The sequence below is a fragment of the Protopterus annectens genome, chromosome 13.part0 (genome assembly GCF_019279795.1).
Source record: "Protopterus annectens isolate FY-2018-M chromosome 13.part0, PAN1.0, whole genome shotgun sequence".
NCBI lineage: Eukaryota > Metazoa > Chordata > Ceratodontiformes > Protopteridae > Protopterus > Protopterus annectens.
In genome coordinates this window covers 133513771-133529116 of record NC_056747.1, presented here as the reverse complement: position 1 = coordinate 133529116, position 15346 = coordinate 133513771, and the positions used below count along the sequence as shown (strand labels likewise).

The 15346-nt window shown below is 38.6% G+C and overlaps 1 protein-coding gene across 1 annotated transcript in view; it reads left to right on the top strand.

Moving 5' to 3' along the window:
* Nucleotides 1-15346, top strand: part of NWD1 (NACHT and WD repeat domain containing 1) — a 1242814-nt gene that overhangs the window by 1036238 nt on the left and 191230 nt on the right. The window contains exon 10 of the mRNA XM_044090721.1: nt 5140-5262. Coding sequence (XP_043946656.1) covers nt 5140-5262 — 123 coding nt within the window. The remainder of the gene's footprint in view (nt 1-5139; nt 5263-15346) is intronic.

The following is a 15346-nucleotide window of genomic DNA, read 5'->3' as shown; positions in this document are numbered from 1 at the left end:
CTCACCATAGGTTCACCAACTGCATGGTGGTGGCAGCAGCCTGGCTCTGGCTGCAGAGATTTCATGTCTTTTCTACCTGGACAACTGGCAACTCATAGTGACGTCAAGAGCATTATTGATTCAAGCTAAGGAATTCTTTCTTCATTGGTGCCTGTCCTTCATGATCACTGTCAGCATTGATAAATCAAACCAAGAGCTTCTTTAAAATCTGAACTTCATCAGATGCCATCTGGATACCCACAGGCAGATTGCCAGGCTTCCTTTTTCATACCTGAATTTGATCCAAATACAAGAAAGTCAGGTTTTAGCTCTTCAAACTTACCTGCTTATCTTCTGCTATGTCTCTTAGGCCATATGGCTGCAGCCATCCCCTTGGTTCCTTGACCAGTTTTTTCATGAGCGTTCCAATGGTCCTTGACAGTGCACCCTTTGGATTTCCCTGTTTGCTTGACAGATATCTGTTGACATCACATCTCCTGATGCTTGACAATGGATCAAGTTGTAATAGGTTGTCTTTTTGTTGTTTCTCAGTCCACTGCCATGGTTACCACAGATGTTTCCTTCCTGGGGTGGGAGGGCATTCTCGAAGGGTACATGGCCTTCTTCAGAGGCCCACCTTCACATCAATGTATTGGATATGATAGCAATCTTCCTCACATTGTAGGCCTTTCAGGACTCTCTCCCCAATGGTGTGATAGACAGACAAACAGACACTATGACCGTGATCTGTTATATAAACAAACAAATAAAAAAGGGGAACGTGGTCCTACCCCCTGTGTAGAGAGGCTAAGAGGGTTTGGCAATGGGTGATGTTCTCTCAATTCTTTCTGATAGCAGCACACACTCTAGGGATATACAACTTAAATGTGGACTGTCTTAGCAGAAGCATTTAATGCTTCCCGAGTGGTACTGCAGCCCTTCAATGACAGCTCAGATCTTCAGCCACTGGGGACATCCTTGTTTTGAGCTCTTTGCCACTCTCAATATCAAATTCAGCAGCTACTTTGCCCTGGTCCCTCCAAAGGGACAGACATTGAAGGACGATCTTCTACATGCTTGGCATCCTGGGCTCCTGCATGCCTCTTCCCATGACTCCCCTAATCACCAAGTTTCTACAGAAAGCTGCACATTGCAGAGTGATGGTCATCCTCATTGCTCCCTTTTGGCCATGACAAGTATGGTTTCCCTTTCTGTGGCCTCATCTAAAACACCTGCCCTGGGTACTTCCCTGGGTACTGAACCTGATTACGGGTCTTATTTATCACCGTTTGGGTCAGTCTCACCTGAACCTAAAGCCCCTCAAGCTAACCTCCTGGTTCTTCCAGTTCCAGTCATGGCCAGAGATCGTAAGCTTTCCAAGCAAGTTGTACACACACGTCCTTTCAACTTCTCTGAAACCTTCCACTAAAAAGTGTATTCTAGCAAATGAAAAAGCTTTTCCTAATGGGTTGTTTCTAAATGCCTAGACCCCTTTTCAGCTTATCTAGATTTCTTACTGAATTTCTTAGCTGGCTTTTCTTATTCTGGGTCTACTTACTCCACCATCAAGGTTCAACTGGTGGTCATTTCAAATTTTCATATTGCTCAAGGGCAAATTCCCCTGGCAACTCTGAGAAGCCTGTCTGAAAGGTACCTTCCTACTTGGACCCATGGTTAGGGACCTTGTTCCTCCATGGGATCTTCCCATTGTTTTACAAGCTTTGACTACTGCCCTTTTTGAACCTTCAGCCACCATTGATTTAACTTTCCTTTCTTGGAAAACACTCTTTTTGGTGTCTATCACTTCAGCCAGAAGAGTACTATCCAATCTACTTCCCTATATACTTTTTCACAAGGCTCGGGTTTCTTTACACCCTACCCATCCTTTCTTCCTAAAGTGGCCCTGAAATCTTATTTGAATTAGTCTATTCAGTCTTCTGTTTTCTTTTCTAATTTTAATAACAAAGGGGAGAACATGCTTCATTGTCTAGGTGTTCATTGCCACCTCAGGTTCTACTTGAAAAAGACTAAACATTTCAAAAGTCTGATCAGTTATTTGTTTTCTTTTCCAAATCTAAACTGGGAAAACCTGTCTCTAAGGTGTCCCAGTCCAGATGGCTGTCCAACTGTATTTCTATTTTTTACTTAAACAAAGGTCTTTCACTTCCCTGCAAACCTAAGGCCCACTCCGCCAGGGCAGTTGCCACTTTTACAGCATTGTTTAGTAGTATTTCTTTGGATGAGAGTTTGGCAGTATGGTCAAGCACTCACACCTTTGTTTCCCATTACAAACTAGACATTCAGTCCAGGCCTAGATCTGCCATTGTCTCTATATGTTATGGAATGTTCTCTCTTAGACCCACCCATTAGACCTGCTGGGGATGAGATGGATGGAAAAGACAACACTGGACACAAAAGTCCGGTACTTACCATAACGATAGATCTGCGTTGTCTTCTTCCATCTGTCTCAAACTTCCCTCTCACTATTCCCACTTCCAAACTGTCACCTTATGAGAGGCTTTACGGACCTGACGGAGGACTTGTTGGAACCACTGGTCATTTCTTTTATACAATTATCGTCAACACAATATTACATAAATCACTCAATTCCTGGCTTCCCTTAAACTTCACTCCTCCTGCAAAACATTATTTGGCATGCATTGTTTCCACAATTTCCATTTTTTTCTATGCAATTTGATCCTACCATTTTCTAAAGATCCGACTTCCAGTTTTTTTTATCTCTGTTAAATATTCAGTACTTCACGTACAGTCATTTCAGACTTTGATTTCCATTGTCTAGTAATTGCTTTTTTGGCAGCCACCAGAAATAATCTTAAGAAGGTATTATGTTTAGACAACTCAGATCCTGTATCCCATCTCAAAAAAAGCACTTCCTTAGTGACACCCATTTCCTCACCCAGTATTTCTAACAGTACTCTGCAGGAATTTTTTTTTTAAATCTGCAAACTCATTACACACTCAGAACATATATTTTCAGTTACCTCTTTCTTCCCCATCAAACCTCCAACATTTTCCATCTACCTGAGGAAAAATTATTTGGAATCTGCTTGGGGAATAAAAACACTTCCAAGCAAAAATCCTAAATTTTCTAGACTTTGTTGCATATTTGGGAGCCACACATGTCCCCCATTGTTTCCTTGTGGATTTCTTATCCAATCTCTCCTATCAATCTTTTCTAACCTCCTGTCATTGATTCCTATGGTTATTATGATATACTTTATATGCCCTACTAATTATCCTTTTTTAACAGCAGCTTCAGTTCTAGTTTTATCGTAACAGTATTCAGCTTGCATTACTTGGTGGATTTTATTTTAATACACTTTGGAAGAGCAACGTCTCAACTACAACTACAATAACTTTTGGTTTATTTCCCGTTCTTGACTTGGTGTACATAAAGGCTTGCCATTACTTGTGAGTTTCATTTGTTTTACTTTCGTCAGTTCTAGATTCAGCCAGAAATTCTACCAGAGCAGGCCTTTGACTTAGGATTCCCCTATCCCTTTCTCTTTGATATCAGTCCTTGATAGGGAAGGTAGTCTCAAGCCTGCAGTTTAAATGTTTTTTGGCCTCTTCCCATTCTGTTATCTTTTCTGCCCTAGATATTTGTTCCCACTGCCTTGGTTCCTTTGCCAGTTTTCTCCAGTAAATTCCAGCTCCCTCTTGTCTATTCTCTGTACCCCTAATTTCGGTCATCCCTATCAGTCAAATATACTTTCTCCATTCTTATGTTGGCTTAGTTGTTAGAATACCTTCTGCTTCTTTATGAATAAAACATTCTGTATAGTTGTTATTCTTCTTAAGGATCTGTATCCAAAATCACACTCTCTCCTTGTTTCTTGAATCCTCCCCCCACTTCATCATCATCCCTTTCCACTTTCAGTTATAGCTTTCTGCTAGTGTTATTTATATGAGCCTTAACCGCGTAGCTCTAAAATGTATCTTCAAATCAGGTAATCCTAAACAACCTTGTTCTACTGGAAGGATCAACTTATCCCACTTGACCCTTACCCTCTTCCCCTCCCAGACAAAATCCTTCAACTCTTTAGTAACCACTCTCCACAGATTTTGCTTTGGTTGATAAAGTATGTCTGACTTGTACAGAAAACTATAGGGACTAAAAACATTTTCACTGCATGTATCTTGCTATCCATATCTAGAAAAAAAAGAGCTTCCACTTTCTCAGTTTTTGTATTAGTCTCTTCCCACTTATCCTTAGCTGCCACTGCCATAACAGATTCCTTTTTAATCTATATACCTAAATACTTTCTTTTATCACGTCTCCATAAATATGGGAATCGGTGAACCAGTTCATGTGTTGGTACATAGTTTACAGCTATAGCCTTTGTATTGTCTTCATTAATTTTATATCCCAAAAAAATCTGAATCTCTCTCAGAATGTTCCAAAGTACTGAGATGTCCTTTTCTACTTTTATCAGGTACAAAATAAAATCATCTGCAAATAAAGCCAACTTTTCTTGTTTGCCATACCAATTATATCCTTGAATTTCTGAGTCCCTTATTTTCTTTGGCAATGTCTCTAAACATAATGCAAATAACAGAGGAGAAAGATGACACTCCTACCTGGTTCCTCTGTTCAGATACAACTTACTAGAGAGAGGCCCTCTCAGTGTAATTTTTGCTTCTGATTCCTCACCGTCTTTTATTATTGTACCTATTTGCATAAGGAGCAAACTCGATCTGAGGAGAGATAGGCATGCAGAGTATTATGGGAGAGGAGCTAGAGCTCTGGAACTGATGATTTGGTAAAGGCTGTATTGGATGCAATCAGATAAAAGAACCCCACAAACTGAGATGAATGGAACAAGACAACACAGATCATTTGGCAAGTACATAACATTCGTTTTCTGAGGAGAAAAATTTTCAGTTGTTCTCTTACTGGCCATGGTTGCCATCTTTGGTATAACATTATATAATTAAACACAGCTTTGAAGGTGCTTAATAAAATATAAATTGTAACTTTAAATAATTTAAGTTAATCAGGAATACACTATTAAAAATGAGTTGTTTTCCCTTTATAACTATTTCCAGTTTATCAGGTTCCTAGGGCAAAGATGAAATACAAGCTATGTAAAATTCTACTGAATACTAGACACTTTCATAGTTTCTGTCTGGTTTCAGGTATCTCTGTAATGGAAGTGAGTACAGACCACAATCTGCTAGTAGTGGGTTCACAGGATGGTACTATCATAATCTGGGATATGAAGGAAATTGAAGTTATCCATACTCTGACTAGCCACCAAGGTGAGTTAAAAGCAAGCTGTTGTTGTCATGTGTTCATCTTACTGTAAAATATGTTTGCTCAATAAACAATGCATATAAACATTTACTTCTGGAATAGCTTACTTACCATGGAAGCCACATGAATTGTAGACAAACCTTTCATTCAGGGTGACTGACATAGACAGGATTCTGTATCTAGAACAAAAATAAGCCAGAGGTCCCTGTTGAACTTCTAAGTAGTATAGCTGTGATCCTTAGCAGATCTCCATGTGTGAATGAGGGGAAATAATATTAAGTCGTAGGCTATGGTACCTCAGAGAATTTCCCACATTCTGAATTCACTGAATATTCTTCATGTTTCAGTGTGCAAAGCAGACTAAAGTTTATATAGCAGCCATGGTACTAGTGCACAGCTTCTTTATCAGGGGGTGCAACAAGGACAGTGCTCCCATTAAAACACTTTAATGTTATAAGACCATATTTTGAAAACTACTGTTCTTTTAATTACATCTTATTTTAGAGACATGAGGGATGCACTATTCTGGGTCCTGCACCTCTGATATGGACCTGTAAGAAAGTCACTCTGGGACTTGTAAAAACATGAACATTGATTAGCGCTACAGAATGTTGGTTCTATGCTATACAACGTGGCACTATCTGGAGTTATCAGGAATCAAGAATAAAGCAACTTGTAGTAATAATGACGTCTCAGAGGTATAAGGGTTGCCCACAGTTCTTGAATCATGCCTGTAGAGCACCTTATTATTCATATCAAACAGTGAAATGTAGTGGTGATGTTATCAACAAAGAAGGAAAGAAAAGAGGTGACCAAAAGGCAGATCCCTTAGGAGTGCTAGGTAAGAGAAGCATATATCATAAGTCTAATACATTTTTATTCCAATGGTGTCTCTAACTACAATGGGCTATGCAAACTAACTTGTATTATTATTCCAGTAATATATTTATCCCCATGACTCCAGTGAAAATGGGACTTCCAAGCTTTAAGTTCCTAGTTATCAATTGTAATAAAGACATAGCTAGGTAGATGGTTAGAGAGGGAAAGAAAGCAAGATTGCAATGTTTTCTGAACAGCTGTCAAAAGTGATGCAAGCTGATAAACAGTTATATGATTAACAATGTACAAGATGGCAAACCAGGCTCTGTGGCATAATCTTAGGTTACTCCTGAAAATGCTACTGAGAAGCATTATTTGTCAGCCATGGTACTTGAACATATGTGGCAAGATCCATTTAAGACAAAAATAAATAGATTAATATAATCCCCTTTGTAAACTCCTGATGAATCATAAAAGTAGAAATGGGAGTGGGGGGAATTATCTGGTAAAGATTTTACACAAACACAGTGGAAGAAGGTTTTCTTTTATCAAGAAAGGCAATAACACTAAGAAAGTTTAGTATTTTTACATGGAAGTGTTTGCATAAGTAATTTTACACACCACTAAGGTTGAGGAATAAGTAAGCAATGATAAGTGGTAAATGCTGGAGATGGAGGACTGAGTACACATTTATTGGGCATGCAAGGATTTATGAGAATTTAAAGCAGAATTGGAAAATATGTTAAAACAGATTATGAGGAGAACCAACAGTCTTAATGAAGAAAAGACTGTTCCTGGGGCATGGGGACCGATGGGGTATGATTCAAATCTGCAAGAACCGATATGGGCCCTGATCTTAGCAGCAAAGAAAACTGTTAGGAAGAAATGGAAGATTAGGGAAAATCCTGTTGGAAATTGTCAATTTCAAGGAGAAGTTACAAGAAGAGGAGGGAAGGTAGCTTAGAACAGAAAGATTTAAATACAGCACTTGCTGGTTACCCTGGTATAATGTTACTGAGCAATGAAAAGGGAAGAATAGAGAAAATGTAAATAATTCAGGTGGAGTTTATAAGTTCAGTGGTCATTATTTTCAATGTACATGCTTCCTTATACAATGTATATTGTTTTGGGGTAATAGTAAGTATAAGGTGACTGCATTAGCTGCATTCGTCTATCTCAAAAAGAGATGTTTTATCAAATGTTACTATTATTTAATATCATCCCCAGTATTAAGCTAGTACTAACTGTAAGTTTAGAACAATGTCATGTTGATAAAAAGAAGGGGTGATTTATGGTCAAAGTTAGATGCTATACCATATTGTAGTAGAACTTGCTCAGAAAACAGAGAACCTACATAGTAGCAGTGTATATAATGTCATGCTAGATGAGTATATATTGTTTTAAATGAATAGCAGCATTGCAAGTAGGGGTGGCAGTGATCAGAGCTGTGTAAGAATTCTTGGGATTGGAGCACAATGGAGTAGAAATTAGGACAAATGGAATACAGGAATTCCTAAACCCCCTTTGTCTAAGGGAAGGGAGTTTATGCATGTGCAAACTAAGAAAATAGCAGCCATAATTAATGGACCCAGCTGCCCCAATAACAGTGGAAGCTTGCTAGTGCCATACAGAGAAACAAAAGCTCATTTTACTGATATTCGATGTTGCTGACCATTTATCTTTAATGGCAGTGGGACTAGCACAGGGACTGCAGGGCACATAGCATATGAACACTAATGGTGTGTAGCCTACATACTGCTGTGTACAAGAATGTGCTCATAATGTAGACATTATGAATACACTGTACACCCCACCCACACAGCCTACCACGGCCCCCAGCAAGCAACACATTTTATTAGTAATTTCTCTCTGTTTATCCCATATTTTCCACCACAGTACTTTCTTGCCCATGACTAAAGTCATGCATTCTAACTTTGGTTAGTTTTTGCATCTTACACATTGCCTGTCTAACAATGACCATTGTTTCCCTTCCTTCAGCATGACCAGTTACTTGTAGTAGTCACTGCCCCACCCTCCCATAGGGCATACCTGGTCTGGTGGCAGCCAGTACTACCCCCCCCCCCACATACACACACATTTCACCTGCTGTGGTAGCAAACCTCTTCTTCCTTCCCACAAATATGTACATACAGCCAACTTTATGCTGTAGTAACTGTTCTTGCCCTGCCCCAAACATCCTTTACAATACATGCACATGCATTTTCTGTTGTTCACAGTTGCTTGTTACATATGCAGGTGTGTGGGAGCTGGTGATACTCGGATTGTTGTGTCATGCGACCTTGCACTCTCAGTCATTCTGAAATAGAAGTTCATTGTCTTAACATCTGTGCATCTTACTCATTGTCCTTTATAATGGGTGGAATTCATAAAGATTAAAACGAGGTGGGCTTAAACCTAATTTTGATAGAGGAAAAGTCATTGCAGATATGCAAAAGCATAATGATAAATAATCTCTTATGTGACTCCTACATTTAGTACAATATCTTTCCAAGTCCCTCCCTAACTTGTCAAATATAACAGTGCCACTTAGGAAGCTATTAAAGCATGATGGAGTATGCGTTTGATCAGTGTAGAAGAGTAAAGCTTTGAAATGTTTATGAATATAGTCACTGTGCCACTTACATTTAAATAATATGATGTGGCATATCCCACCATTCTTGAAGGTAGATGCTAGCCAGGAAGGTCTTGATGTAGGGTTACTGCAGAAAGTAAGGCCAGCATGCGTAGATCAAGAGTTCTGATGAGTAAATATTCTGTACTCAAATGGAAAATAAGATGTTAGTCATTATTTCTGGTTATCAGAAATTTTCTGGCAATATCATGGTAAAAGAGTTATTCTGGTATCAGACTATAAACTACTATAGACTATGCATACCTCACAACTGTTTAGAATTTCATGGGATGTTTAGATTTTTGCCTCATATTTTTGGTCTCTTCCTCATACAATGTGTTGTCTTCTGGCAAATCATTGATGATTGCGGTCACTAAATGATTACAAACATTTCAGTTTCATACTTTATACCCTTCAGAAAATGCATGCTAATGCAAAACCTGTTATCCTATCAACTTTGTAAGTTTATAAGAGCAATACTTAAAAATGTTTGATTTTGGCCATTTGCCCCCCCACCCAGTTTTATTGACTTTGTCCAGAATTCTTGAGCAAGTAAGTTAGTAGATATGTAACTATGGTCGATACATCTTTATAAAAGCATCATGAAAGACCTCACAATAAATTACTGCCTCTGCTATAAAAAAATGTGATTTGAAATGTCAGTGCAAACTTGGCAATCTAATGCTTATAACCTGATATTGTAAGATGTGCAGTTATCTCCATGAGTATGAAGAAGATTTATTTGAGAATGTTCTAGAGGTCCTTATGGACTTTTTGTCAATTACCTATGTCTGCTGCAAAACTAAAGAGCTCAAAGCATGTACAAGGGATAACTCTGAGCTGTGTGATATAATCTTGACAGGATGAACAGATAATGCTGAGTCATTACATCTAATCATCCATGTTTAGTTTCCATATTGAGATGAACTTTTTGTATTCAAGGTTTATTATTCAAAGTTAACAGAGTTATTATGCCTGCTCAGTTGCAAGAAGTTGTGTTAACTTACTCCATATGTCAAACCTAGGTATAAATAAATATATAGAAAGGACTGCTGAGTTTTGTGGCCTAAGATAGCTAAAGAGATAGGAAAAGGGAGCAGACATACACATGCTTTAACACATTCAGAAACCAGAATCAAAAGAGGAGATACTTCATGATATTCCATGTGTACCTTAGTCAGAAATGTGAGCTGATTTGTTTCATTATAAAGATACACATTAGTTCTTATGTGTACATTACTACTGGACATTTCCAGAAGCTGTGAAGTTATTTCTAACCATAAATCAATGTGAATTCCTGATAAAATTATTTCAGATAATGGTCTTTAATTTGTAAATCAGAAGTTTCACAACTTTGTAAATCACTGGTAATTCAAACATAGTAACTCAAGTTTTATTTATATTCAAAGTAATGGAAAAGTGGCATGAGTGATCCTGACAGGAAAAAAATCTCATCAGGATATGACACAGTTGTCACATTGTCAGTTCTCAAGTACAGAAAGGAACCATTGTAGTCTGCTATGTTTTTCTCCAGGACAATTATTACTAGGTAACTATCTTAAGTCTAAACTATCTAACACACTTCCCTTTATACTGTCTGACAATACACAAATTGCTGTTGGACTTCTACAGGAAAGGCAACACAACAGAAGATTTACTTTAACACAATATTCCAAACATCTTTCAGTTTTTACAAATGAAGGAAAGAGGATAAATCTTGATTCTGGCATTTCTCAGAGTTCAGTTTCTAGAACTGTGAGACACACACTAACTGTTTCTTCAATGTATTCTAGATCCTATCTTGTTCGAGTTCCTGATATACAAGTATACAAAAAAGACAGGATATATTTGAATGAGCTACCATATCTTACTGATGTTGAGTTATCTCAGAGCTTGAGAAAATATCACCACCTTCACATGGTACACATCAAATGGTTTGATTGTGATAGTTCTTTTCAACAAGATCGTTTATTGACTGATTCTGATCCCAATGTGATAAAATTTCATCAGATCTTCAAGCTACTCAAATGGACCACTCTAATCAATCTGCTGTATGTAAATACCACACACACACACACACACACACACTCTCTCTCTCTCTCACACAAACACACTCTCTCTCTCACACAAACACACACACACACACACACACACACACACACACCTTTAAACCTGCCAGCTGCCCAGCTCTCGCTACTTCCTTAAGACCTTACATTCCCAACTGCTCACTCAGATCCAAAAACCAAAATCTCCTTCAGATCCACAAACCTGCACGAACTCCTGGCCATCTACTGCTGTCCCACTCCTTAGCTAAACAGTGGAACTCTCTCCCCACACACCTACGCAACCTACCTAAACATACAAATTTCAAATCTCAGCTACTCTCTCATCTTTCTTCCAAATGGGAACCCCCTTGCCACGCTCCAACTTAAACCCCTCCCTCCCAATTCCACCTTGCACTGACTCATCCAACTACCTCTACTATTACTTCATCTCACCCAAAAAAATCCCTCCCCTACCAAAAACTAATTTTCTCACTAATATCTATTGTACTATACTCTCCAATATCAAATATACTATTACCCTCTCCATCCATAATATTTGTCTAAACTACTAATGGCTAGTAGCTATATATTTTGAAATGTTAAACCTACAATTGAGTTTATAACAAAAATATTAATTTTATGTAAATGTTGAAATTTCTGTATTGAATTATGTCTATCATTTTTGTAACAATGTGACAAGCCAATTGCAAATATCATGGAGCTTATCTGTAAATGTTTAATTAGCTGTATGAACTGTGTCCTTTTGTAACATGTGAAATGTAACTTGCAATTATTGTGGAGCTTTTCTCCCCAGGTCTCCACTGAAAACGGGCTCTTCTTGGCCCAGTGAACTTCCTCGGTCATCCAACTTAAATAAATAAATTAAATAAATATAATTTGTACTGGGTATGGAAGACTGTTTAAAAAAGCAGTGTGTTAAACTGCACAAGAGTGTATACAAGTCAAACATGTATTTTCACAAATGAAGTCAAAGTAGATTATTTCCCTTATATATCAGTGTATTATCATATAATGCACAAAGTACAACTGTAAAAATATATTGAACAACCTATGTAATGTGTATAGTATACAATTATTTTAAAGTAAATGAGATGTCATGTATATAGGTGTGTGTGTATTTGTTTAAAATCTCTCTGTTTTCAAGGGTGACATTGCTACTGCCAGTGCTATATCATGTGATCTTACATTCACAGGCAGTCTGAAGTCATGTTTCGTGTTGTTAAACTCTTTAACTACTGCTCATTTAATTTGAGAAGGTACATACTTTCAGGTATGTGTATACCAAAGTGTGTCTGCTCTGGATTGCCTTGATATATTGCTGTAACTGTGTCATTGCACCTGCCCAGATTATGTTGCTGATTGGCCTTCTTAGTACTGGTGCTCCAGCCTGTTAAATCATCTTGGTTCCTGCATCCCCTTCCTGAGCAGTTCATCTCAACCTGTACCAAAAGTGTCTTAGCATTGCTAAAGGACATAAGATAATCCTCCACAGTACGACCTGGGTCCTTCATGAGTCATAGCTATGGGCCTGCATTGACCAAGGCTAGGTAAGATGGTAGCCTAAAAGGATATTATATAGACCTCTGTAGCCTGTGGGGGGTGCACTATAAAAAAATAAACCCTGGGCCTGAGTAACCAAAGCTAAACAAGGGCAAGATAATTGTTTATACTAAAAAGGAATCAAAGACACTCCCCTGCCTACTCCACATCACACCACTAGCAAAACCCTAGACCTCTTCTCAATTAACATACAGAGCCTTCTCAATAAACCACTGAATTACACTCCTGGATATCCCAACACTCTCTTCATATTTTAACATTAACTGAAACTTGGCTAAAACCACACATAGCTAGTAACAAAATACTTCCCCCAGGCTACAACATCTTTCAATTAGAGACAACAAAAGATGGTGGTGTTCAATCTTCTACTCCAACCTACTTAATCTCTCCACCTTACAGACACCACTACCAAGCTTTCACCCCGCTGAGCTAATTGTATTAAATTGTCATCTAAACTCCCACAAAAAGTTTGCTATAGCATCGATTTACATTCTCATCGGATAATAACATTCCTGTCCTGGAAAACTTACTTTCCTGGCTGATTTACAACATTTCCTGTGAAACCATCATTCTGGGAGGTGTTAACATAGACTGTTTTAAACTCATGTCTGACTCCCCCAATATGTGTATAAATCTTCATGGTTTCACACAATTTATCACATCCCCACTCGTACTAATAAAACTACTGGTACTAGTACCACCCTTGACTGGATACTCACTAATTACCCTAATATCTACCACTACCCCCGCACCCTGCCTGACTCCCTTAGTGATCACCTACCCATTCACATCCAAAGATATTCTAGTCCTATATCCAGGTCCCATTTTTATGAGACTGTCGGAAACTATCTTCACTTAACACTGATTCTTTTAACTCTACACTAGCTTCCATTAATTGGTCCTTCCTTCACTACCTTCCCCTTTGTGAAGCTGTAGAGAGATTTTAACCAGACTTTTTTCAACATCTTAGATTTACTTGCTCCCCAAAGAAAAATTAGGATTAAAGCCACCCATGCACCTTGGTTAACAAAAGAGACTCGCTCCATCATGCGCAAAAGGAATAGTATCTGGAAAGCATGGCAGCAAACTAAATCCCCAACCCTACCACAGAGCTATAAGAAAATCAGAAACCTTACCAAAAATCAAATTTACCAAAACAAGAAAAACTTTTACAATACAGCTCAATCCAATCACCTCTCCAACCCCCAAAAACTCTGGTCCGCCATCAATGATATCTTACACCCCGGCAACCCCTCTACCCCAAACCCCTTCCCCAACAACTCTCCACTAGAGACGGACACCCTTCTCAATGACTACTTCATAAACACCATTTGCAAACTAACTCACTCTGAGCAAAACTGCAGTCCCCCCAACTCATCCCCCTCTTCAACCAATATAAACAAAACCCCTTTCTCTTAAACCTGTTCCCACCTCCTACATCAAATCTCTTCTCCATAAGCTTAAACCTTGTTCCCCATCTGCTGATAAACTACCCCCCTTTCTCAAACTTGCTGTTGACTCCATAGCCTTTCCCATCTATATGCTAATAAATAGATCAGTTCAAGAAAGCACAGTTCCTGACATCTGGAAGTCCTTCTATACCATACCACTGCATAAAGGAGGTAACTCCACAGACCCTTCTAAATTCTGGCCTATAGCCATCCTATCACCTCTCTCAAAAATTCTAGAAAAGTGTATCCACTCTCAACTCCTTAAATGCCTAATACAGGAAAACCTCTTATCCCCTACTCAACACGATTTCTGGCCTAGCCCCATCCCTGCTACTGCCATCTTATCTTTTACTCATACAGCTGCTGATGCGAGAGACAATAACCAATTTGTGTACTGTCTCTTCCTTGCTCTATCCAAAGCATTTGATACCGTGTCTCACTCTAAACTTCTAACAAAACTAACTGAACTTAACCTCTCTTCTGCCACCGTGCAGTGGTTCTCCAGTTACCTTTTTGATAGACTACAATCTGGCCGATGGCTCACTTCCTGCTATCCTCTCTTACCTGTAAAAACAGGGGTCCCCCAGGGCTCTATCCTAGGCCCCCTTCTATTTAATATATTTACCAAAAAAATCTTCACTCCACCTACAACCACTCTACTCTTATCCAGTATGTAGATGACTCAACTCTCATCAAATCCTCTAATAATATGTCTCAGCTACTTTCTTTTGCACAAAACACTTTCAACATCAGCGAAAAATGGCTCAGTGAAAGCCAGCTTATCCTAAACTCCAAGAAAACTAAACTCTTACTCTTCCTACATAATTCACTCTCAGCTGATAAATCTTCCTTCTCTATCTCCTCACTAGATAATACTATCATCAAAGCTGATCCACATTCAAAACTCTTTGCACCATAACAGATAACCAGCTTACATTTGACCATCATATTCATCAGTGTAGTAAAAAGACTCACCAAAAATTAGTATTATTATATCGTAACAAAAAATTCCTTACTCCTGATGCTAAACTTTCCCTCTAGTGCATTCCTTCTACCAGGCTTACTCTATGCCACTCCCATCCTTACAAACCTACAATCCTCCCTAATCTCACAACTTGAAAAAATCTATAATAAAATCGCCAAATTTGCACCTAACCAACCTTATAGATCTCACCATTGCATTGCAATGAAACAACTGCAATGGCCAGAATTCCCCCACCAACTTTTTATAGCACAACTACAAATCGCCCACTTCACCTATACAAACCTACTTGCCCCTCCCTCTCAACACTAGTTTCATTCTGCACCCCCACCAGACCTCTCAGAAGCTGTGGCCAACAACTCCTCAGCACATGTAAACCCATCAGAAATATAGGTAAATTTCTCTACAACCACAATGTGTCTCTAGCTTGGAACAAACTTCCTTCCTAAGTTAGAAACACCCCAAAAACCTATAAGTTCAAAAGGCAGCTTAAACAAACTTTTCCTCATAAGCTTACGAATCTGTCCATGTCAGGAACCTATCTAAATCCTTCCATTGTTCCCAACCTTACCTCATCCC